Genomic DNA, 27,043 nt, shown 5'->3' with positions numbered 1-27,043 from the left:
AACATACCTCCAGTGGGAAATTATCAGGAGGATCAGAGTCTTAAAATCAAATTTGGTAGGGAAAAGGTAAAGGAACAAAGTGTAGCTCAGAAAAGGGCAAGATAATCAATTATCAGAGCTGGGAGGGGCGTCAGATGTCCTCACACTCAAACTCCTTCATTGTACAAATGATGTTCAAAGAAGTTAAATAGATTGACATACCTCAAGAGCTCGCTTGTGGGCATGCAGAAGCTAGAACTCAAGTGTCTGACTCCCACGCCCCAGTGTTCCTCTCCCAATGCTACCTCCAAAGGTTTTCCATTCTTTTCAAAAATTTTTTAGAGTTTTTTTTTTTTTTTTTTTGTCTTTTTGTCTTTTCTAGGGCGCACCCGGCACATGGAGGTTCCACTAGGGTCAATCGGGCTGTAGCCGCTGGCCTATGCCAGAGCTACAGCAATGCAGGATGCCAGCTGCATCTGCAACCTACACCACAGCTCACAGCAACACTGGATCCTTAACCCACTGAGCAAGGCCAGGGATCGACCCGTGACCTCATGGTTCCTAGTCAGATTTGTTAACCACTGAGCCATGATGGGAACTCCAATTTTTTTAAACTTTAATGTTATTTATTTATTTATTTATTTTATGGCCACAGCTGCAGCATATGGAAGTTCTCAGGCTAGGGGGTGAATCAGAGCTGCAGCTACACCACCACAGCCACAGCAACACCAGATGAGTCTCATCTGTGACGTATGCCACAACTTGTGGCAATATGGGATCCTTAACCCACCAGGCGAGGCCAGGGATCAAACGCGCATCCTCACCGAGACAGCATTGGATTCTTAACCCAGGCACACCAGGAACTCCCTTTTAATTTTTTTTTATTTTTGGCTACACCCATGGCATGTGAAAGTTCCCAGGCCAGGGACCTAACCTATACCATAGTAGTGACAATGCTGGATATTTAACCTACTAAGCCACCAGGGAACTCCCTCAAAGTCTTTTTGCTCTAACATAGCTAAGAAATGGTGGTTTTTAAGATTTATTCATCACAAATAGAATGAATGCACAAAGGGCTTAACCTAGAGTCTGGCAAAGAAAGGAAACCATTATGTGTTCATTCTTCTTCTCCCCAGTATCTCTCCTACAAGAACAGCCAACAAGCAAGGATAAGACCATGGTCTTAAGACCTGACCACCGTCCTTAACTGGATGTCCTCTCTGCTTTTTCAGAATGTTTTCACATGAGAATAAAACATAAGTTCATATTTCATCAAAACATAAGAAAAAAATCAGAGTTCCTATCGTGGCTCAGCGATTAATGAACCCAGCTAGCATCCATGAGGATGAGGGTCCAATCCCTGACCTCGCTCAGTGGTTTAAGGATCTGGTGTTGCCGTGAGCTGTGGTGTAAGTCAAGATGCAGCTTGGATCTGGCGTTGCTATGGCTGTGGTGCAGGCCGATGGCTACAGCTCCGATTGGACCCCTCGCCTGGGAACCTCCATATGCTGCGGGTTTGGCCCTAAAAAGGCAAAAAGACAAAAAAAAAGAAAAAAGAGTCTAATGAATATGATTGTCTAGTTATAAAAAACTGTACTCAGAGCTGAGTTTCTCATCATAAGCTGTGTTCAGAGTGCCAGGCAGCAATCAGTTCAAGATTCCCTCCAGAATGCTGTTAATGAACTGATGATTAATTACTTCTAAGAGTCTGTCTTTAATTTTCAGGCAAGGAAGATGTGCCAAAGGATGTCCCCACTGCAATGCTCAGGGAGATTAATCCAATAGTAGCAGCAAGTGGGGGAGCAGAAATGCTAATGGAAAGCTGGCTGTAATATTTTGAAGCGTCAACGGAAAAATAAATGATGGATCAACTACAAAAGCTTCAGGGTCCAATCTGCATTTATTTTACCTCTCTCTCACAAAGCTCCTAGATTTCTACTCATGGCCAAGCTCCTTAAAATCCCCATAATTAGTGCATCTACCAGTCCCAGTAACCACCCAGCAGGAAGGCAATGTCACTAAGCAATGGGGATGTTGGGAAGAGGATGGATGGTGAGTCAGCAGCAGGTGGTGTTTGGCTATGCTGGTGTGCCTCTTTCATCATCGTATCTTCTCTCCTTAGGTTATGTTGACATTGGGCTGATTCCCAAAGGAGCCAGGGACATACGGGTAATGGAAGTTGAGGGAGCTGGAAACTTTCTGGCCATCAGGAGTGAAGACCCTGAAAAATATTACCTCAATGGAGGATTTATTATCCAGTGGAATGGGAACTACAAGCTGGCAGGGACCATCTTTCAATATGACAGGAAAGGAGACTGGAAAACTGATGGCCACAGGTCCCACCAATGAGTCAGTGTGGATCCAGGTAACGCAGAAGTGATGTTGTGCGCCTTAGTTAGATCTTTCTCGTTGTCTTTTCCAAAGTATTTACTAGAGGATATTCATTAAGAATCTGCAAACCTTCTATTAGCAAGGAACAGGGAGGGAAGTGAGATATTCATTTGTGTTGCTAATCCTTTATTGCCTAAAGTTACTGAAACTCTCATGATGAAAAGCCAGGGGCCCTAAAACCACCCATTGAGTTCAGTTTCCAGTATGGTCAACACAGGCTGTTTATTTGAGGATGAGTGTTCCTCTGGTATAAAATGATTCTGTAAGTCTATTTCAGCCAGGCTTGACTTTCCAAATAGCTTTCTAGCATTGGTGATGAACTGATGTGGTTCTTTTACATGTTATCAATGTACTTGTCTTCAGGCAAAGGGTTTGACTTTGTAGAACTCTTAGAGGTGAGAGGGGTTAAGATGTAGAATGTGCTTTTCATAGGCACAAGTGATTTGTCTGTCATCCTGGCAAAGAATTACAGAAAAGGAGTCAGGTAATTATACCAACAGAGGCCAGGCAGGTTGGAGATGATGGCTGGCCCAAAAGATGGTCACATCTAACCATATTCAGAAGTTAGAAGGACACCACTTCACAACCAGAGATCAGAGGATTCACGGAAGCTGGAGGTCAAGGCTTGAGGTTATGACCCATAAATGCCAGGAGACCTTACATCTTACCTGCCTACCTGGGAAAGGTTTTATATATGGGGACCCCCAATCCCACAGAGCAATCCATCCACAACCTCTTAAGTGTAAGATGAATCCGGTTCAAACATGTGGTAAGTAGACTGCCTGCAGGAGAGGGAAGTGAGGGGCAGGTCCCAAATCCCGTCTCTAATTTTATGCCTTGGTTAACACCATGACCGTTTCAGTCCCAGAACTATATCCTTTAAAGGAACTAATCAGCTTGAGAGTGAGAGAAGGCAGCATAAGGCAACACAACAAAAGCAACAGCACTAATGACATGCCAGGCACTGATCTACTCAAATCCAGTCACATTACGTGTGTTTGCTCACCTCTCAGCAAACAACCCTATTAGTCATGTTCTTGTTGTCCTCACTTTGTAGATGCAGAAAACAAGGTGCAAACAGATTAAGTAATTGACTACAGTTAGCAAACACACAAGGGAACAAGGTGGCCTACCAACCCATTGTTGGAAAGGACACTCTGGTCATTCCCTCAGAGCGACAGAGTGATTAGATCTCTCATGAATTCTCATGGGCATTCAGTCCAGAAATAATAGAGTGGAGCAGATTAGATATAGATAAAGATATATGAAGCCATCCAGGTGGAATTAGAGATAGCGGTAGAGAGAGATTTATTTAATGGTGTTAGTTTCAGTGCATGCTCCATGACTACTTTCAGGTGGTAGACATTGTGCAATATTTTTATGACTGTGGTTTGCAGTACAAAGTCATGATAGAGTTTGACATGACCCCTCTCTTGTCCTTTAGCTCCTATTCCAGGTGACTAACCCCGGCATCAAGTATGAGTACACAATCCGGAAAGATGGCCTTGACAATGATGTGGAGAAGCTGGTGTACTCCTGGCAGTATGGCCGCTGGACGGAGTGCAGTGTGACATGTGGGACAGGTGAGAAACAACTGTCTCTCTAGGATCCCATGTCAGCTGCAGAGCAGGCCGTGCAGGCATCTGAGCCAGCAGTTGGCACTCTCGCCTCTGGGTCTGCAGGGTCCCACAAAAATGGTCCAGAGGTCTCTGTGGGGAGTAAGTGCATTGGTCATGGTCAAAAGAAAGAGGTATTTTTTCTTTTATCAGCTTTACATACTGTCTTTCCTGAAAGTCTTTGTGTGCAGAAAGGGTTATGTCTTTCTGAAAAGCAAAACAGAAAGGTTTAAAAGTGCTCTGCTTTGCTGTACAGAAGAAATTGGTACAGCAGTGTAGTCAACTATACTTTAATAAATAAAATTGAAAAAAAAATTTTTTTAAGTGCTCCGGTTTGTAAAAGTCAAACAGCCTACCAGAGGCATCCTTTAAATCATGGCCAAGACCAGACCATAACCAGCTCTCCTAATTCCTAACCCAGTATTCTTCCTCTGTCTCCAATGTACCAAGTTTTTCTGTATCTACAAGAATAGTTTTCTCTCATAAAATCAAGTGTTGGAGGGATTCCTTACTGTCAAGTATGTCAGGATGAGAGAAGTTCTGCTATGGTAACAAAGAAACCAATGTCTCAGAAACACAATGAAGGTTTATTTTTAACCCATTCTAAGTCTGATGCAGTTAGGTGGCCCTGCTTCATTTTGTGGCTAAGGCATCTGAAAGGCCTGGCTTCTAGCTTGCCCCATGGGGAAGGGAGAAATTGAAGAGGCAGATGGCCCCTTAATAATGGCCTTGGTACCTAGAGTGACACAAACCACTTCTTTTTTTTAGCATTTTTTTTGTTAAAGTACAGTTGATTTACAATGTTGTGCCAATTTCTGCTGTACAGCAGTGACCCAGTTTTGTGTGTGTGTGTATACATAAAATCATTATACATAAAAAAATCACTATATATAAAAAAATACAAACACACATTCCTTTTTTTATATATAATGATTTTTATTTTTTCCATTATGGCTGGTTTACAGTGTTCTGTCAATTTTCTACTATGCAGCATGGTAACACAGTCACACATACATGTATACATTCTTTTTCTCCCATTGTCATGCTCCATCATAAGTGACTAGACATAGTTCCCAGTGCTACACAGCAGGATCTCATTACTTATCCATTCCAAAGGCAAGAGTCTGCATCTATTAATCCCAAGCTCTCAGTCCATCACATTCCCTCCCCCTCCCCCTTGGCAACCACAGGTCTCTTCTCCAAGTCCATGATTTTCTTTTCTGTGGAAAGGTTCATTTGTGCCATATATTTATGTTATCTTCCATCATGTTTTGCCCCAAGAGGTCAGATTTAGTTCCCTGTGCTATACAGCGGACCGTCACAAACCACTTCTGCTCATGTTTCATTGGTTAGCCTTAGCCCCAGGGGCACAGTCCAGCTGCAAAGAGAGTCTGGGAGCTGGAAAGGAGCACAGGGACATTTGTACAGCAGGACTCTCTCGGCTACAGGGCCAGATGAACTTTTCTGAGGCCTGGGAGGGCAGGGCTCAGGGGCTGTCAGGTGCATGGGCTCTTCACTCAGCTGGGGGCTTTAATAGTAGTAGCCAGTGAGAAAGCCTCTGCCTCTCTTTTTCCTTTTGGATCCTGTCTAAGTCTGTTTGGAAACTTTCTGCCTCTAATGTAACTCCTGCCTATAGAGCTAGGGCAACCTCAGGCTGAAGTGGCAGAGTCAGCAATGTAGCAAAGGGAATCCAAGTTTAAGAATGAAGGAGTCAGGAGAACACGGCCTCCGCTCCACAGCCTGCCCTCTCGTGTCCTTTGTCCCCGTGTCACGTGCTCACTGGCTTCTTCTACCCACCCCACTCCAGGAGGTCCAGGACACACCTTGAATCACAGGCCATCAGCCCTGTAAACTATTTTTCTATTACTAATTTCTTTCTTTCCTTCCTTCAGTCTAGAAAGCCAAGAACTAACTTTCAGAAATTGCAGGAATCACATGTTCATTTCAAAACATGACTTTTTTTTTTTTTTTTTGACTTTTTAGGGCTATACCCACGGCATACAGAGATTCCCAGGCTAGGGGTCTAATCAGAGCTACAGCTGCCAGCCTACACCACAGCCACAGCAATGCCAGATCTGAGCCGCATCTGCGACCTACACCACAGCTCACGGCAACACCAGATCCTTAACCCACTGAGTGAGGCCAGGGATGGAACCTGCAATCTCATGATAGTTTCTAGTCAGATTTGTTTCCTTGGTGCCACAATGGGAATGCCACATGTGACATTTTGAAAGTCCTAAACCTCTGGCAATCTGTCCAGGTCAGAGGTGCAGTCCGGCAGCACTGCCTTAAGTGGCACTGGTGAGAGTCAGCCCTGCTATGGCCACTGCTGCCTCCAGAGTTGCCAGATGGTCTGACCACGGACAGGCATCTGGGAGGAGCTGGGCTCACTGAGAAGCAAAAGCAATTTAAGCAGAGACTAAGATGATGAAAAATATTTCCCTGAGGAGCAGTTGTGAGGAAAATGAAGTCATCGAGATTGTAGTTAACAAATACTTTTTCAATTTCGCAGACCTTTTATTCTTTTTTTGGCAACAGGGCACAGGTTTAAGCTCTGAGTTTAAATCATTTGTCCCAGGACACCACAAAGTGGAACTCAGCCAGTCCTGGCTGGGCAGGGCCTCAGAGAAAAGGGAGAACCTCCACCCACTTACATCTATTTCAACGTGGGCTGAACCCTTTGCATTACTTATGCAATATTGCAGAGCATGCAAGTGCAATATAAATGGCCTATCTGTGCAGTGATCATGAAGTTGCATCTGCAGTTAGCGAGGAAATGAGACGGCCTCACCAAATGTGAATCAGGCATTTGATTTGCATACAGCCTGGTCCTTCTACAGCACCTCTGTCGACATGGGCAAACGTCTTTCTGGTTATTAAACCTTACCAGGTGCTATCATAGTGTCCATGTGCTCACCTGAATTTCAGCCACACTGACTGTTTGAGTGGCAGTGAGTGCTCTTAATTCTGGCAGAGAAGAAAGCCTATTTAGCTTCATCCTCTCAGACACAGAGAATTAACTGCTAATATGCACATAGGACATTCACTGCTAGATACAAAGGTGGAAGACGGCCCGAAACACTGAATCATTCAGTGAAGCATTTCAATTTTCTTTAAGTTAAAACTTTCTAAATGTAAAAAAGTTAAATATGCCACTGAAAAATTAAAAACAGAGAAAGTCACTCCCCTAATACACGTGCACTTCAGTACTTGGCTCTATTGCCTTTCAATATTCTTTTTTCTATTCAGAGGTGTGTATGGTGTGTGCATGTGGCTGTATTTATGTACATACACACACATATGCCTTCCCTTAACATCATAACACGGGTGCTTTTCCTTGGGTTATTCCATCTTCATATCTGTCATTCTTGTGGATATATTATATTTCACTAGCAAGACAAAACAAACTTCCTTTCACGAATTCCTCACTGATCATCATCCCCTAATGAACATCTCTGGGCCCATGTAAAAAATGATCTCATTAGTGCTAATTTATAGATGGAATTTCAAGTTTCAAAGAGTAAAAATATGCTAATGTTAAGAAACTTACTAATCAAATTGATTCCCATAGTAAAAGCGTTACAAACCGTAGCAACATTCGTTCCCTATTTTGTTTTATTTTCTTCCTGTGTTCTTTCAGTTTTACTCTCTTTCACTGGAAAATACTTCACACGTCCCAGCAAAATGGAGAAAGCAAGAGCAAACTCCTGTCCATCAGCAGGTCTTCCTCTTATGTCGTGTCTGTTGTGATCTTCATTTTTACAGAAAGAGCAATTGCACGAGTACACCTGCACAGCCCTCCCGTTCCTTTTTCTCCAGAGTTAACTGGGGTCCATATTTTAGAGTGTGGAGGCAACACTAGAGAGAAGGAAAAGAGAATGAAGATCTTGGGCGTGGTCTAGGGAAGTAATAACAGTGGCTTGAACTAAAATTAAGGTGGCACATTATCCAAGTGTGGAGATACTTAGGAGGTGGACTAGACTGGACTCACTACCTACACCTTATCTGTAGGTGGAGAGTGGTTTGAGCATGAGGGAAGGTTGAAGGGTACCACCCAGGGCACTCCCCTGCATAACTGGCTTAAATGGTGGCACACTCACTGAAACAGGACACGTGTGACAAGAACCAGATCTCGAGAAAAGGTTATGATTATACATGTTCAGTTAAAGTGCCTATGAGATTTCTGAGTGAATATGCCCAAAGGCAGTAACATGCTTATTTTATTTTTTATTTCTTTGTTTGCTTATTTATTTACTTTTTAGGGCTGCACCCACAGCAGTGGAAGTTCCCAGGCTAGGGGTCAAATCAGGACTGTAGCTGCTGGCCTACACCACAGCCACAGCAATGCCAGATCTGAGCTGTGTCTATGACCTGCACCACAGCTCAGGGCAACTCCAGATCCTCAACCCACTGAGCAAGGCCAGGGATTGAATCCACATCTTCACAGATCCTAGTCAGGTTCATTACCACTGAACAACCACAGGAGCTCAGGTAACTTTTTTTTTTTTTTTTCAGGGCCACACCCATGGTACATGGAGGTTCCCAGGCTAGGGGTCCAATTGGAGTTATAGCTGCCGCCCACACTGCAGCCACAGCAATGCCAGAGCCGAGCTGCGTCTGTGACCTACATCACAGTTCACAGCAAAGCCAGATCCTTAACTCACTGATCGAGGCCAGGGATCAAACCTGCCACCCCATGGTTCCTAGTCTGCTTCATTTCAGCTGTGCCATGACGGGAACTCCTCGTCATGCTTATTTTAAAATGTGTGTCAGACTCCCTGTCCTTATCCAGGCTGCCATAACAAAATACCATAGATGGAGAGTTTAAACAACAAACATTTATTTCTCACTTTTCTGGAGGCTGGGAAGTCCAAGATCAAGGTGCTGGCAGATTCATTTCTTAGTAAGACTTCTTACTGGCTTGTCAATGGCCATCTTCTCACTGGAGCCTTACATAGAAGAGAAGAGAAGCCCTCTCATGTCCCTTTTTCTGTTTATAAGGGCCTTAGTTCTGTCATGAGGACCTAACCCTCGTGACCTAATGACGTTCCCAATGTCCCACCTCCAAATACCATGGCAATGGGGATTAGGGCTTTAATATATGAATTTTAAGGGGGTACAAACCTTCAGTACATAGCACTGTCCTATCAAATTTACTTTATCCAGAGTGAATTCCTGTTGTAATTATGGTGTTGTCTTTCTTGGCATTGTATTTCTTTATGGATCTCAGATTATAATTTACAGGCTTAATCTGAGTGTGATTTCTTTTTAGTTTCTTTTTCTCGTTACTGTCCCTTCCTTCCCTTCTCTCTTAATGCACCTCACTCTTTCTAGTTTTTGCAGTTTTTTTTTGTTTTTTTTTTGTTTTTTTTTTCCTGACCTCACCATGAGATCTCATTTCAGAACAGGACTTATCAAGGTGGTTTAGAATTGCCACCTCCTGGTGACACTGAAGCTACGTTAGGAATCATCACAGAGCCAGCAAGCAGCTTGGCTGAGCTTCTGGGTGAGAAGCTGTGTCCTTCCTTTGCCACTTTCCTAGGTCTGAAATTCATCAAGAGTTAAGGCTCTAAAAAGTTTGTGGCAACAAGGCGAGGGTGGTCTCCTTTCCATCTTTGGTGAAGGAATTAAAGCCCACAGACTTCTCTGAAGCTGAGCACATGGCCACCACCCACCAACAGCTTCTGACCAAGACCCTTCCAGACCTGGACTTCAGGTCTGCTTATCCTTTTACTGAGATGTTTACCTATATTGGAGTATTGTGACTTTTCCATGTTCTCTTTTGATATATTTTACAACTTAATATCTTTTATATATTGATATTTTATATATCACTGTTGTGCATTTGGAGCAAAGAACTCCTTTAACATAAATTCGCTACGATGATATTTCCTTAGTTTGGCTATTTAAAATTTTTTATCAGGAGTTCCCGTTGTGGCTTAGTGGTTAATGAACCCGACTACGAACCAAGAGGTTATGGGTTTGATCCCTGGCCTCGCTCAGTGGGTTAAGGATCTGGTGTTGCCATGAGCTGTGGTGTAGGTTGCAGATGAAACTCAGATTTGGCATTGCTGTGGCTGTGGCATAGACCATCAGCTACAGCTCTGATTGGACCCCTAGCCTGGGAACCTCCATATGCCCCGGGTGAGGCCCTAAAAAGACAAATAAAGACCAAAAAAAAATTTTTTTATTATCTTTGATCGAGAGCAGAAATCCATGTGACAGATTGGCAAGAGATTATTATAAATTTAGCCAACTGTCATCAAAGACAGCCCACTTGGAGTTCCCATCGTGGCTCAGTGGTTAACGAATCTGACTAGGAACCATGAGGTTGCGGATTCGATTTCTGGCCTTGCTCAGTGAGTTAAGGATCCGGTGTTGCCGTGAGCTGTGGTGTAGGTTGCAGATGCGGCTCGGATCCCACATTGCTATGGCTGTGGTGTAGGCCGGTGGCTACAGCTCCGATTCGATCCCTAGCCTAGGAATCTCCATATGCCGCAGGAGCAGCCTAAGAAATGGCAAAAAGACAAAAAAAAAAAAAAAAAAAAAGAGACTACCCAGTTATTTCCCACAGCCTGCATTTCAAAGGTAAAGAGAACCCCAAGTCTCCCCCAAGGACCCCAGCACCCAGCAACAGGCCTCACTTCCCACTTGTATACTTCCTTCTGTCCTGTCTACCATATTTGCTTTCACTCCTGCCTTATCCACGGGGCATGACTTTGGGTGACTCTGGGGGAGTTTAAGACTAGCTGTCCCCCACAAAAAGTTGCAAGGGAATGAACTAACAAGTGCTACCATTCATTACAAGAAGCCTATTGAAGAAAATGTACTGAGTCACCCATCAAACTATGAAAGTTTAACCAATGGATTAGTGAAGAACCAGCTGCAGAAATGGCTTGACTTGGATGCTGGTCTCAATAGGAAGCTTCAGGAGTCCTTGCTAAACAAAAAATGTTTTGGCAAAAAGTTAAGATCACTTTCATAAACATGTAAAAGCCATAGTTTTGCCCCATTACAATCCTAATACTGCAGAAACCTGTCAGTTGTAATGCAGTCCAACCCAAAGTCCCCTGTGTCCTGTAAAACTTAGAGCAATGCATATTGTGAGACAATGGGACATCACTTCTGAATGTGACCTTTGCCAGTTGTGTGCTCTGTGGTCTCCTCATGCTTTGGTTTCTTTCTTTCATTTTCTTTTTTTGTCTTTTTTTTTGTCTTTTCTAGGGCTGCACCCTCAGCATATGGAGGTTTCCAGGCAAGGGGTCCAATAGGAGCTGTAGCTGCTGGCCTACACCACAGCCACAGCAACATCAGATCCGAGATGCATCTGCAACCTACACCACAGCCCACAGCAACACCAGATCCTTAACTCACTGAGCAAGGCCAGGGATCGAACCCACAACCTCATGGTTCTAGTCGGATTTGTTAACCACTGAGCCACGTCAGAAACTCCCTCATGCTTTGTTTTCGAGTCTAGAAGTACAACAATGGCCTGCACAAAAGGGAGGCCACTTTCTCCTGCCCCACTTTGGACATCACCCCCACTTGGCTGAATTCTCTCTGGAGTGTAGTCATTGCCCTTTGTTTAAGGAACATCATGTTCTGGAAGGAAAAGGCAAATATTGAAAACTTCAAAGTCCATGTGAAGACCCTGGAGATTGCTCAAATGTTCTAAGCTGCCTTAGAAACTAGATCATTTTCACTGGAAATAAATACATGGAGCAAAGATACGTAGGTTCCCGGAAAGTAGTTCTTACAGGGTCTCTGACACTATTCCTACTAAGGCTCAAAATAACCACCTACACTTGAGATTCATCCACATATCCTTGATAAAGGCAAGAATAATAAACAGACACATATTTCACGCTGATCCTAATGTGTGACTGTGTGGTGGTGTTTAGAAGATAGAAGGTCAGACTTAGAGACTTTGATTTTTTTTTTAAATTGCACTCAACTTGGTGCTAATCATCTGACTTTGTCCACTGTGATTGTCAAGTAGGGTCAACCAAGCCCAAATATTGATCGCTAACAGTATCTGGAGGGTTTTTTCAATAGGTAGAATTTCATAAAAATAGTAAGAGGATTTATTGAGATGGACTTACACATCTGCTGTGGAATGAGGATTATGTAGTTTACCATATGCATAAATATGTAAGAGAAACTACAGTTAATACACAGTAGAGATCCAGCTGTACTTCACTAATGAACTATTTTAGCCAGAGAAGCTAATATACTTTTTTTTTAGTGACTGCCCTAGAGTTTGCAATATATTTTTAAAGCTAATCCAAGTCTATTTTCAAATGATACTAGACTACTTCATAGGTAGGATGAATACCTTATGATAACAAAACAGTCCTAGTTCCTGCCTCTCCTCTTGGATCATTGCTGTCATTCATTTCATTTATATATAAAATACATAAGCACATATATATGTAGGCGTCCTGTGTATATAAGCATCCTACTCAAAATAATTGAACACATTGTTGGTATTATTATTATTGCTTGCTTTTTAGGACCACACTCATGGCATATGGAAGTTTCCAGGCTAAGAGTCAGATCAGGGCTGCAGCTGCTGGCTACACCACAGCCACAGCAACGACAGATCTGAGCCACATCCGTGACCTACACCACAGCTCATGGCAACACCGGATCCTTAACCCACTGAGTGAGGCCAGGGATCAAACCCATGTCCTCAGGGATACTAGTCGGATTCATTTCCACTGAGCCACAGTGGGAACTCCTGTTGTTATTATTATTTTGAACAAATTGTTCTCTGTCAGATCAACTCAGAATAAAAAAAAAAAATGAAAGTTTTTTAACCTTAATTTATTGCTTCTTTGATGCTTTTTCTTTCTTTATATAGATCCAAGTTTCTGATTTTTAGTATTTTCCTCCTTTCTTTCAACATTTCCTTCCCAACAGGTCTACTGGTAACAAATTCCTGCAATCTTTGTGTGTCTGAGAAAGTGTTTCTCCCTCATTTTTGAAGGATAATTTCCTGGGTGTGGGATTCTAGCTTGGTGAGTTTTTTCTCTCAACACTTTAGATATTTTGCTCCCTTCTTTCTTGCTCATGTGATTTCTCGGAAGTCACATGCAATTCTGTCTTTGTGCCTCTTTTGCTAAGGTGTTTTTTCTCTTTGGTTTCTTTCAGGACTTTTTTTCTTTGTCTTTGATTTTCTGTAATTTGAAAATGACATGCCTAGGTCTAGTTTGGGGGCATTTATCCTGCTTGGTGTCTTTTGGGTAACCTGGATCTGTGGATTGGGATCTGACATTAAGTTGGTGAAATTCAAGCTCCCATAGTCTCTGCTCCAGGAAGTTAGGAGGTTGTGACTCCCTCTGCTCCCCCACCTGTCTCTCCTGTCTTGAGAGCATCAGTTTGCCCTGTACCCTCCCCTCTCTTATATCCAGTAATAACTGTTGATTTTTGTCTTTTCAGCTTTTTACTTATTACAACAGAGTGCAACTTCCAAAGTCCGTACATGTGGAACCTTAACCAGAAATCGTTCCAAGGTGGCTGAATATTATTCTACTGGTCTTCTTACTCCCATCCCAGTTTTACCACCTACAGAGATTAGCCCCTCCCTGAACCCCAGGCCCTTAGTTTTGTTCTCTAAGAATGCACTTGCTGGGGATTTCTCACTTGGTTTCTTTTGTTTGTTTGTTTGTTTGTTTGTTTGTTTGTCTTTTTTTTTTTATTTTCCCACTGTACAGCAAGGGGGTCAGGTTATCCTTACATGTATACATTACAATTACAGTTTTTCCCCCACCCTTTCTTCTGTTGCAACATGAGTGTCTAGACAAGTTCTCAATGCTATTCAGCAGGATCTCCTTGTAAATCTATTCTAAGTTGTGTCTGATAAGCCCAAGCTCCCGATCCCTCCCACTCCCTCCCCCTCCCATCAGGCAGCCACAAGTCTCTTCTCCAAGTCCATGATTTTCTTTTCTGAGGAGATGTTCATTTGTGCTGGATATTAGATTCCAGTTATAAGTGATATCATATGGTATTTGTCTTTGTCTTTCTGGCTCACTTGGTTTCTAAGAAGGTTTTTTTTGCTTGACATGCCCTGCAAAATGCTGACTGCCTACTTCTGTTGTTAACCCGTGTGTTTTGTGAGATGTCGCAGTGTGTGCTTTGCCTGGTTTGTACATAGTGGCTGTAGAAGAGGAGTGAGAAGCAGGAAGGAGTACTTCTCTTTGTTTATTTTATTGGAGCATAGTTGACTTAAAATATTATGTTAACATACAGCAAAGTGAATCACTTATACATATACTTACTCATATCTATTTTTTTTCAGATTCTTTTCCCAATAGGTTATTACAGAGTATTGAGTAGGTTTCACTGTTCTATACAGTACATCCCTGTTATTTATCTGCTTTATATACAGTAATATGTATGTGTTAATCCCAACCTTTTAATGTATCCCTCCCCCCCTGTGTTTCCCCTTTGGTAACCATAAGTTTAGTTTCAAAATATTTGAGTCTTTTTCTGTTTTGTGAATACGTTATTTTGTATCATCTTTATTAGATTCCACATATTAGTGAGTACTTCTTAATTATGATAAAATTTTTAATTGGATCCTTTGTAGAACACCCTCTTGTTCTACCTGATCCCAATAAACATCTCTTGTTTGAGCATTTCTTACCTCTTTCTTACATAATTTCTTTTTGGTCATGACACTCAATGTCTGTTATCAGTTCATTGGGAATTCAGGAAGGAAAAAATATTGGCTTTGAGGCTTACCAATGTTGTGAGAGGTGTGGGTTTCAGCATTGGACAATAATGAAGTCAAACCTCATTAATTGATATCCAATTTATATTTATAGTTAATGACATCAGTGTCAATGTCCTTTCGAGCTAGGGAAAAAAATGAAGTGTATAAATGAGAGTTCCGTTGTTTGCAATAAGAAGGTTACATTATTGGAGTATGAGCACTGGATGAATTGGATTTGCCCTACTCCCTGGTCGCAGATTGTAAAGCCAACCTTAACCTCACCACATGCAGGAAACAGTTGTGCAAGAAGTTAATGCCCTGTGATTAGTGAGCGGGTTACAAAGGGGCTTTCTCAAAGACCTAACACGCATTAAGTACTTAGGACTTAGGGTACATCATGTACAAATTGAGGTTTATACATTATTTAACATGTTCACAGAAGACAAATTCCAGTTATTTGCCTTGTGCCTGTTGCTATTTCTGTCTTGAAGTATAGATAGGTGGCTGGTCATAAATGTCTCTCTCGGAACACACAAGCACCATCATAGCATTAGGAGAACCTAGCCAGGTATCATGCACCTGTAATGGGAGTGGTGGCGGGGCAGGGGCAGGAGGGAGTCAATCTACTGGGTTGGGGTCCTTCACTGGAAGGTTGTGCTTATCTTTGTATCTTTCAGGTGAGAACTCAAGAACTAAAATAAAAGATCAATGGTCACAATGACCTTTCATTCCAACAAAGAAACACTGACACATTGTTATTAATTTTCCCCTATGCCCTGGGCAGTATCTGCCTGGCCCATATATCTGTTCATCTGGCTGCTGGGCCAGCAAGTTGACCCATGAAATGCTATTAACTTTGTGGCAGGATTATATGTAATGTTCTATGCCTTTCTATTACTTCTGAACTTGGAAGCACTGGGCATACTTATCTTTGCTATTCACACCCAGAAACAAGACTTTGGGGGGGTGTTTCCAACCTCTGAGAGTCACCGGACTGTTTCCCTTTATGTTTTGACATCAAGGATTTGCCAGACTACCCAAAGTTTTAATGAAACTTCTAAGTGGCTAAGCTTTTTCTTTTTTCTGTTCCACAATGGCAAATACATTCTGGCTTCAGCTATTACAGTCTCTACTGCGCCCAAATTGCCTAAGACTTCTCTACAGGAGTTTGTGTCTTTCCAGACAATGACTCACTCATTGTGCCATGGAAGTTCCTTTTATAATGTTACTTCCAGCTGTTGGTAGTGCTATATTTATATGACAAAAGAAGAACATGTAGTCTATCAGTTCAGAAAGCCTGAGTGGTTGAAAGATTACCTGTATCTGCATAAAGAATAAAATAGCATTGATTTAACAATAAAATATCGTCGATTCATTTTGAAGCTTTCCCTTGTTTTGCAACCCCCCTCCCCCAACATGTTGAAATGGCGAGATGCAATCTCTGGTGTCTGAGTATGCAAGCTAGCCTGGGAGCCTGGGCCAGAACAAGTCCACATGAGGGAGGGTGAGGTGGTGGGTGGTAGGGGAGCTGCCCCAGTTTGGGTCCCGCCAGTCACGTGGTTGTGGGGCAGCCCTCCAGGTCACAGGTGCTAAAGCGAGGAGGTGACCAGCTTATTGGTGCACTGATGGCCTTTCCAATTCCGCACTTCACCAGTGAGCCCACTCGAGGCTGGATGCCCTGAGAGCTCAGGGTGCCCATCTCTGTGCAGGCTGATTGCTCCATCCCCAGGGCCTCCATCTTCAGTCTTCTCACCCAGCATTCCGAGTTCCGCATGGAAGCATGAGCCCTCTAAGGAGAGCTGGTGGCTCTCTGCCTCACTGCCCTGCACCTCTCACTCCAGGATGTTCTGGCTGCTCCTCCTCCTTCTCTTGCTAACAATGTCCTAGTTAGCAAAGCCATGGTCCTTTCTTTTCCTTTCTCAACCTATGTGACTTCACTGTGCCTCCGTTTCCTCATCTGTCTAATAGCAATAATGATAGCATTGACCTCAGTGGGTCGTTGTGAGGTTTCAGTTATTATATATCCTAGTAGATAACAAGTACTACATTATATACAATACAATAATGTTACAATATATATATGTATGTATATTTGTCTGGGATATATATGTATATGTAGTCACACATACACACATGCACATGCACACATGCAATTTGGAGGTTTTTTTGTTTTGTTTGTTTTGTTTTTGTTTTTTGTCTTTTTGCCTTTTCTAGGGCCACTCCCGTGGCATATGAAGGTTCCCAGGCTAGGGGTCCAATCAGAGCTGTAGCTGCCAGCCTACGCCACTCACAGCAATGCGGGATCCAAGCCAGGTCTGCAACCTACACCACAGCTCACGGCAATGCCGGATCCCCAATCCACTGAGCAAGGCCAGGGATTGAACCCACGACCTCATGGTTCCTAGTCAGATTCATTAACCACTGCGCCACGACGGGAACTCCCACACATACCATTTTGAACAGAGCCCTGGGCAAGGCACGCACTCCATGTGTTAACTATTATTATATATCCAAAGTCAAATCCAGCCCTCAGAGGTGCTTAGGTGCTTTGTTTGCTACTTTGACGTGCTTCTCTTACTCACCTTACCAACCTAGTTTTAGAAGGCAGCAGTGTTATCAATCCCTGCCATCAAAACTCTCTCCCTTTTTTTTTTTTTTTGGCCATGTCCGCAGATTGTGGAAGGTTCCAAGGCCAGGGATCGAACCTGAGCCACAGCAGTGACAACGTCGAATCCTTAACTACTAGGCCACTAGGGAACTTCTAAAACCCTCTGCTTTACAAAATATAGCCTCTCAAACTTCACACCATTATTTTGACTTTTATTCCCATCTTTCAGAGCTTGCAAACCCCCAACTACTGTGAAGCTCCCAGCTCCTTTATTCCTTTATTAAACTAATAATGTGTGATTGTGACATAACATCTGGCAATGATAGCTGCTTTCACCGTTAAATCTCACTTTGTTTTTTATTTGGCATATATGTGTTAGTCTTATCTCCACAAGTAGATTGTAATCTATATGTGAGACTATATATAAATCTACCTATATTACCTGTAGACCTTCCTAAGCAAGATCTCTTCCTTCCACTCACTGCCTGCTACAGCATGGGTCTGGATAATAAGAGGTCCCACCCATCCCTACTTTAAAAAAAAAAACACCTATTTTAAAAAAAGAATGTTTATAAGTATGGCTGAGTCACTTTGCTCTACAGCAGAAATTGGCACAACATTGTAAATCAACTCTATGTTAATAAAAAAAAAAAGCAAATACCTTATGGACAATGTTCTCATCCACTACAGGCATGACCAGGGGCCTCACTGGACACTGTGGGCTCAGGATTTAATATGTGTGAACCTTTCTACCACAGGCATCCGCCGTCAGACTGCCCATTGCGTGAAGAAGGGTCACGGGATGGTGAAAGCTACATTCTGTGACCCAGAAACACAGCCCAATGGGAGACAGAAGAAGTGCTATGAAAAGGATTGTCCACCCAGGTAACCAGTGGTGACAGCTGGAGCTCTGTGTGCCTGACTATGTGGTACCTGATTGAACAGTAATCCAGGGCTGTGATGGGGAAGGCTGTGTGGCTTTGTTACTGGGATACACAGAGGAAAGCTGTCACGGGTTTCGGTGGCTATGCGGTTGGAACCTGTGGCAAGCTGTGCGTGGGGACATTTTCTCCCCAGAGAGTGGTATTTCTCACAAAGCGCGTGTGTTCTGTGTTTATTTATTTGATAAGATGTAAGTTCCAAAGCACCGTTGAAGAGAATGGTATGGCAATCACCCAGAAGTTCTTTGGAGAATGGGTTTGGCTTTCCCAGGAGCACTTTACCAGTGCCACACACAGGAGCTTCTTAGACAGCGTGGTGTCAGCTTCAGACTGCAGTGCCCATTTGTACTTAGGGCTGCCTGGAAGCGTGGATTTACAGGCCAGGCTTTCTAACCTCAGGACCGCTGACATTTGGGGCTGGCTAATTCTTTGCTGTGGGAGGCTGTCCTGTGTACCCTAGGATGTCTAACAGCATCTCTGGCCTGTATCTTTTTAGACATTTGTTACATTCCATCTTCTCCATCCAGGTTATAACAACCATAAAAGTCTCCAAACTGCCAAATATCTACTGGTGGCAAAATCACCCTTGGTTGAGAACCACTGTTATAGAGATATTCATTTGCTCCTAATCATAGTGGTTCAAAATATTGGGACACTAGGGAGTTCCCCTTGTGGCTCAGTGGGTTATGAACCCGACTAGTATCCGTAAGGATGCAGATTTGATCCCTGGCCTTGTTCAGTGGGTTAAGGATCCAGTGTCGCCACGAGCTGTGGTGTAGGTCACAGATGCCCTAAGAAGCCAAAAGGAAAAAATTGGGATTCTAGAAGGTAGTGCGGACATTATTGTGAGGAGTTTATGTTTAAAAAAAGAGGAAGAAGTGGGGGGGGGGGAGACAGAGGAAAGAGAGAGGGAAGGAGAGAAAGAATGAATTTGGGGGAGTGTCTTTATTCTCAAGTCACCTTAAACAAGGGTATATTTTGGCTGCTGGTTCCACCAAGCATCCATTCCAAGAAGATACACTAAAAAGATTTAGTTTAACAAGAGGGGGCTGGTTGGCGTCATAAATCTAGCAAGTGACGGGCTGAATTCAAAAGCAGAGCTAGAAGAATGGAATAAAGGCCAAAGAATTTGGTCAAAGAGACGAGGCAAGTCAGTTAAGGCAAATGTCAGCCTCTCCTGGGCCCCAGTAGGGAGATCCCAGAGGCCAGGATGTTCTCAGCTCAGCGTCCTAGGTTGATTCTCCATCTGGTTCTGGGGTTTCTTCCAGGTGGGTGGTGGGCTGTGAGGTCCAGAGCTGGACCACCGCCACGGAGGCAGGACAGAGGTGCCACATCACCTTGCTATAGCTCTGCCCCGGGACTCTTGCACTGGGAGAACTAGGGACGTGAGGGGAGCACTAGGCCCCACTAGGTTTTTTGTGTAATTGTGGTTTCTCTAAACCCTTCTCAGGGAAGAAGACCCTTTCTCATCCTGCTAAGCAATAGCTGACTGCTCTCCACCATACTTACCCTCCCTCAAAGTCAATGTCACTCTACCAGTAACTTCCTTTTGCCCTCACTGGATAAGAGCCACTACGCACGTGCCCAGGATTCTCACCTCACTTTTCAAAGCCACCCTCTCTGGGAGTGGCTGCCTTCTTAAAAAGTGGTTATTTATTTCCTAAATCTAAATAACCTTCTTAAAAAGTGGTTATTTATCTCCTAAATCTAATTTTCCTAAATCTAATTTTAAAAGTTTTTCAATGAACCTAGTTTTCAAACATCTAATTTCATCCCTAGAGTTCAGGTTCATAGTTTGTGGGTGTTTTCGTTAGTTTGCTTGGGCCTTAATATTACCAGCAAATCGTTGTTAAGCATTTTTTATTTCCCAGGAGAGATATGATGGTGATAATAAGCATACAGCAGTTAGCATTTATTGAGCACTGTGATTTTGTGCTATAACAAAAAGATGTGCCTTTGGCCTGGTACCTGTTCTGGGTACCTGGGGAGCTACCAGCCTTGAGTTTTAGGCTGGTAGCTCTTAGCCTGCAGCAGATTGATATGAGCAAGGCCCTCAAAGAGAGGTGTGCACTTCCCCCCTTATTCAGGGTGAGGTTACAGCAAAGCGAGCCCTGTGCTACGTGTGGTGGGCAGCAAAGGAGTTTGATGTAGACACTCCCCTGCTGAGGCCAAGGCAGAGCTAGGGATATGCACTGTGTACCTAAGAGCAACACAGTCAAAGGAACCTGTGGATTTGGTGACAGCCCTCTGTTTTAGAAGAGACATCCATCTATATCAAACATTTTCTCATTCCACTGTAGCTAAATTCTTGGCTTCACTACTTTCGAAATTCAGTTCCCATAAGCGTGGTTATCTTAACTACTTCTGCACTCTAATTACCAGAACTTTCCAGGTGGAGGTGACCCCACAATAAAATACAACTAGTGCTAGAAGGAGAAAGATACTAAGGCAAGAATCCAGAGGCTGGAGGACAGAAGATGAGCTGAGGCTGAAGGCTGGTGACACGGAGGAACAGCCTTGATAGAGGCGTTTTTAGTGACACAGGCTGAGCTCTGGGGCTTGGAAATTTGGCACTGACAGTGATCCTGTGGTAGGCTAAAAACAAGCCCCCAGGGGAGTTCCTGCCGTGGCTCAGTGGTTAACAAATCTGACTAGCATCCATGAGGAGGCAGGTTGGATACCCGGCCTCACTCAGTGGCTTAAGGATCCAGCATTGCTACGGCTGTGGCTAGCCCAGCAGCTCTAGCTCCAATTGGACCCCTAGCCTGGGAACCTCCATATGCTGAGTGTGCAGCCCTAAATAAGTAGGTAAATAAATAAACAAGCTCCCAGGATATCCACAGCCTGGAGCTTTCAATTGTTAGCTTATTTGGAAAAGGGGTCTGTACAGGTGTGGTTAAGTTAAAGGGTTTTGAAATGAGGGGGTTATCCTAGATTATCCACTTGGGCTCTAAATTCCACCACATGCCCTTGTAGAAGAGGCAGAGAGACATTTCACACACACACACACTCACACACACGATAAACAATACGAAGGTGGAGCAGAAAGAGGTTCGAAGACACCAGCCTTTAAGATTGGCGTGACAGGTCACAAGCCAGGGAATGCTGGCAGCCACCACAAACTGAGGAGGCAAGGAATGGGTCTTGCCCAGAGCCTCTGAAGGGAGGGCAACCCTGCTGACACCTTGACTTCATCCCAGGATTGCTGCCTTGGCTGTCTGGCCTCAAGAACTATAAGAAACTCGATTTGTGTTGCTTGCAGCCACGAGTTTGTGGTGATTATTACAGCGGTTCTAGGAAATGAATAAGTGCAGCACACCAATTAAGGCAAGTGTCATATAAAAGCAAGGGACGGGCAGAGGCCACCTCTCCATCAGGTCGTAGAAGCACCACAGCTTGGGACAGCAAGTGATTAGGGCATGGGAAACGGTCCTTTGGAGCAGCACAAATATGTCACTTCCCAAGGAAGCTTACAGCCAGGAGGGCTACTGAGATACATTCACGTGTGCAAGAGGGAGTGGTTGCTGTCAGGGCTGGGACCAGCAGTCAGGTGTCTGGAAGTCTTGCCTAGCACCCTGCCTCCCCATCACTGTCCATAGTCCTTGGGTGCTTGGGGCTTAGTCAACATGTCTTTATCATTCAATTCTAAGAGCAGCATTATTAGAACAAGGTAAATGGGACTCTGGGTTTTTTTTCCTGGAATGCTGTCTAAGTTGAGTGCACGGATGTAGTTTGTTGATTCAGAGCAAAATTTTGAAATGGAGCAATGACACTGCCCCCTCTCATGAAATCTGCCACAAAATACTGGCAGTTAGAATGGAAGTGCTGATGGCCGCAAACAAGAACTGGGCTAGCGAGCAGTCCCTGTGCTCGCCCAGTCAGCAGTGCCCAGGTTTTCCTGGTGAGCTGATGCTCATTTTTGCAGCTGCTGCTTCTGCCGTTCTACATCCTTGCACTTCAAGGGAGGAAAACAGTCCATCCTATTCCCGGTTTCTGCTGTTGTGTTGGAAACATAATTTCCTCCAACTCCCTCTAAACAATTTGAAGATTATACTTAAGGAAGAAAAGCAAAGCATATGCAATTTGACAAGTCTTCTTAAATCTTTGTCATTTGGTAGCATGTTTGTTTTGATTTTCCTCTGTCTACTATCTGTTTTCCAAGGTCTGAATTTCTTGAGTTCTGTACATGACTAATGCCTTTTCTCCAGCTTGTGGTCCTTAAACATCAATAAAATTAGCAGATCAACTTACCTAGTTCAGACCTCAAACTAAAGGCACAGCCTTCGGAGAGGGATATTAATGATCCCAACAGTATTCTTTTTAACTTGAAAGTAAAACGTCTGCCCTTGTTTTTGTTTTTATGCCCAAGGTCACATACACACATTTACATGTATACATACATACATACATTTATGTTTAAAATGTATGGTCCCTGTATTTAGGGGGTTACTTGATCCCAGCAAGCTGATTTTATTGAAATTTCATTTTTAATATTTATTTGTTCTGGAGTTCCCATTGTGGCTCAGCACTTTAAGAACCTGACATAATGTCTGTGAGGCTGCGGGTCCCATCCCTGGCCTCACTCAGTGGGTTAAGGATCCAACATTGCTGGAAGCTGTGGTGTAGGTAGCAGATGCAGCTCAGATTGGCATTGCTGTGGCTGTGCTGTAGGCTTGCAGCTGAAGTTCCGATTCAGCCCCTAGCCCAGGAAATTCCATATGCAGCAGGTGCAGCTATAAAAGGAAAGAAAGAGAAGAGAAAGAAAGAAAGAAAGAAAGAAAGAAAGGAGGGAAGGAAGGAAGGAAGGAAGGAAGGAAGGAAGGAAGAAAGAAAGAAAATAAATAAATATATATATATATATATATATATGTCTTCATGTTGTGTATATTTTCCTTTCCCTTAATCTGTATTTGTTTATTTAGTGCATCTGGACTAAAATCTTTGTCAACAGTAACAACCAGCAAGTTCACCTATGGTGCTTCTATGATGTAGATTATTTTTGTTGAAATAGATCAAGCTTTCTAACTCCGTCAGAGATTTTGACTCCTGAAAATGTTCAGTAAACACAACACATAACACATATAGCACATACATTGTAACACGTACAAGTTTTGAAAATGCATTCTAAGGTAGGATATGATTAGCTGAATAGAATTCCATGAACTATTCTAACATAATGGATAATTTACAGAAGTTCTTCTTATTTATGATTGCATACCAGCTTCCTAAAATAGGCATGGTAACATTAGGGAGTAGAGGTGGATACTGTACCCAGATGGCCTATAAGGAGATTGAGTTCAGAGAAATGGGACGCTGTGCCCCAGGATACAGAAGTAAAGAGGAAACTAGCAATTTTTAAGAACCCACTCTTTTTCTTTTGCTTTATTTATTTACTTTTTTCTTGATGAACCTACACTGACACATCACAATCACCCAAAGTCCATAGTTTACCATAGGGTTCTCACTCTTGGTGTTGTATATTCTATGGGTTTTGACAAATATGTGATGGCATATACCCATCATTATATTTCATACAGAGTATTTTCACTGCCCTAATAATCCTCTGTGCTTTGGCTATTTATCTCTCTTTCTCTCCTTGTCAACCACTGATCTTTTTACTCTTTTCATGGTGTGCCTTTTCCAGAATGTCATATAGTAGGAATCATATAGTATATAGCTTTTTCAGATTGCCTTCTTTTACTTAATAATTGGCATTTAAGTTTTCTCCATGTCTTTTTATGCCTTGACAGCTCATTTCTTTTTAATGAATAATATTCCATTTAGTGAATAGTATTCCATTGTCTGGATGAACCATAATTTAGCCATTCACCTTCGAAGCACATCTTGGTTGCTTCCAAGCTTTGGCAACTATGGATAAAGCTGCTGAAACATTCATATGCAGGTTTTTGTGCAAACATGAAGTTTTAAGTTCCTTTGGCTAAATACCAAGGAGCACAATTTCTCAGTTGAGAACCCAGTGTGTGTCAAGCCCTATCCATATTGCCAAGTCATTTATTCATGTTAGCAACCCTGACTAGTAGATATTTTCATGCCATTGTACAGATAAGGACCCTAGAGTCTTCACAAAATTTTCCCAAGGCATTTAGCTATAAGTAGTAGCATCTAAATTTGAGCCTAGATCTGTCTGCTGAGAATTCTGTGCAGATGCTAGTATACCATGCTGCTGCCCAGGATCTCAGGATGAACAGGTTCTGATGCTAAAACTAGAATCTCCAAATTTAAAATATTTCTCACACAGCAAGACACAATGAAAATGTTATAAACAAGCAGAAATTTCTACCTGCAAAGCTAAATCATGCATGCAAATTCACAAGGGAATTAAAGAAAGGAAATTAAGTTAATTGCTTTTTAAAAGAATAAATAATGAACTTTAATTGTTTCATTGCTGTTATTTGGTTTTGAAAGCTTAGTCCAGTAGTTTCCTTGGATATGAATTTCAAGTTGCAACATCTTTCTCCTCTGTCACCTAATTTTCATGCTATCTGAAAAGTTCACACCCATCATTCAGAGCTGTCATTTCCCCCTTCTAAAATGATTTCATAGGCAAGATTTAATCATTTTTATTTCTGGACTATTGTCCTTCAGTAATCATTTGTCTCTACATCCAATTTGGACATTCTGTGTTCTTTCCCAAAGGAATGCATAAGACAGATTTTTAAAAAAGATTTAATAAAACCATCTGGTAATCTAAACATAAGAAATACATGTTACATGGTCTGTGGCTTTCAGGATCAAAGTCTTGCACAGCATTTGTCTTGCTTGGCCTGTCCAGAAAGAAACTCTTTGGAATTGAAAGTTTATCTGACTCCAGAAAGAGGTCATTTGAGTCTCTTCTCCATATTGACTTCTCTCTGAACTTTGATTTATAGCAAAGCAAAGCTCTGCTGGGCTATAGCTGTGAAGATGCCAGCATATCCAAAGTGCTCCGTAAAGTCCAGTAGTAGTTCTTTCCACCCTGGCAGCTGCATGTAGGTTTCAGTGCAAAAAGAATGGCTCATGATTTAAAGCCAGGTTCTCACCCTCAACACTGGAGCCACTTGGGCTGGGTAATTCTTGCTGGGGGTGTGGGGGGTGTCCTACACATTGTAGAATATTTCGCAGTATGCTGTTTCTACCCGCTAGACCCCAGAGCACACCTCCAACCTCATTCGTGACAACCGAAAATGTCTTCAGACATTCCCAAATGTCCCCTGGGGAGGTGGCTATAGGAATCTCCTTTGGTTGAGAACCATCGATCTAAATGAAAGGAATGGGGTACTGAGCCTGGGAGAAGTCCATGAGAGAGGAGAGGAAGGAGAACCTAGTGCACAGGGAACAACAAGAAAGCTGGAGAAAATGAGGAGGGGCCAACAGAATTTGGTCAGATCATGGATACAAAGAAGCAATAATGTCTGCCTTGAAATAAGGGTTGTTATTTTGGAATCTGGAGTGTCAATTGATGATTTGGAATGTTCCTAAATACTATTAGAGGAAAGATTAGCACAAAGATAGTAATTATAATAATTGATATTTTTAAGGAAATTACCATTCTGAACAAGAGTTTAACAAATTCACATTAGGACTTTGAGCTTTCTGAATAATGAGGATTTGAGTTTATTTCTGTGCTTTATTGGTTTATTGTCCGTCAGAGCTTCCTGAGCAAGCACTGGTTGGTATGGGACTGGGTAGAAGATACAGCTCCTTCTACTTGATGTCAGAGGGTGTCCATACTTTTCCAGGACAACTACAGGCTCTTCAAGGGTCTTGAAACACACACACACACACCACACACACACACTTCTATATTGTACATAATTCATACTAAAACAATAGTGTTCATTCTTTGTAGAAAAATGTAAAGATAAGCAATCAAATCCGTTTATTTGGTATCACACTGCCAGTGGTTTCTAATCCTGACTTCACATGAAAGCCGTCAAAGAGCTTTTAAAAAACACTAATGCCTTGGCCCTACTCACCCCCAAGAGATTCTCCCAACCAATATAGCAATAGGGCCTGAATACTAATATCTTTTTAAAGATCCCAGGTTATGATACGAGAATCACTGATAGAGCCCCAGTCCTTAGGACTTTTACACAATAACTGGGATGCTAAGACTGACTAATGTATAGGGATTAAAGAGCAATACAAGACAATGCATGATCAATAATCCAATTGTATGTTAGGTATGACCGGTGTCATGGACATTCAGGCAAGAGGAGAATCAATGGCAAAAGTAGAAAAGGTCAGGTTAGGTTGTTGTTGATTCTGTGCTGATGAAACCAGAAGGTAGATAAACGTGTGGGCTGGGCCTTTGGTTTGCTGAGTTCTTTGCATGTTATTTCATCCTTCTTACCAGTCAGAGCATATTAACCGTCTTCTGTTACAAATCTCCTATAAATATAAATATAAAACAGTATTCTTTTTATAAATTTCCTAGAAGAGTGGGATTATACAGACACTGAAAAGAATAAGAATAAGATGGATAAGACACTGAAAAGAATAAGATAAGAACAATTTGGCAATAGCTTCTGAGTCCTGGCCCTGGAAGACCTTTGCAGGGAAATGAGGGTATGGGTTTCACTTTAAACTAGGGACAGACATATGCAAGATGTTTGCAGGGGACAGTGGAGGAAATTTCAGGGAGAGAAACAAGGAAGTCCATTATCACTTTGTGGTGACATAGCTGAAAGCCTTGTAGCCAGTAATTAGATAGCTTAGACCTTCCGTCAGCTCTCATTAAGGTCCTTCCCAAATGGCATTTGATAGACTTGTAGTGTGTCTGGCCTCCCTT

At 42.6% G+C, this 27,043-nt stretch overlaps 1 protein-coding gene across 1 annotated transcript in view; it reads left to right on the top strand.

Moving 5' to 3' along the window:
* Positions 1-27,043, top strand: part of ADAMTS12 (ADAM metallopeptidase with thrombospondin type 1 motif 12) — a 373,778-nt gene that overhangs the window by 278,832 nt on the left and 67,903 nt on the right. The window contains 4 exon segments of the mRNA XM_021076980.1: positions 2,102-2,294; positions 2,296-2,344; positions 3,815-3,953; positions 18,070-18,196. Of these exon segments, the coding sequence (XP_020932639.1) occupies positions 2,102-2,294; positions 2,296-2,344; positions 3,815-3,953; positions 18,070-18,196 (508 nt within the window).

Source organism: Sus scrofa, chromosome 16 (assembly GCF_000003025.6).
Source record: "Sus scrofa isolate TJ Tabasco breed Duroc chromosome 16, Sscrofa11.1, whole genome shotgun sequence".
NCBI classification, from domain to species: Eukaryota; Metazoa; Chordata; class Mammalia; order Artiodactyla; family Suidae; genus Sus; species Sus scrofa.
Note: the sequence above shows the minus strand (reverse complement) of the source record. Positions and strands in the feature narration are given on the sequence as shown.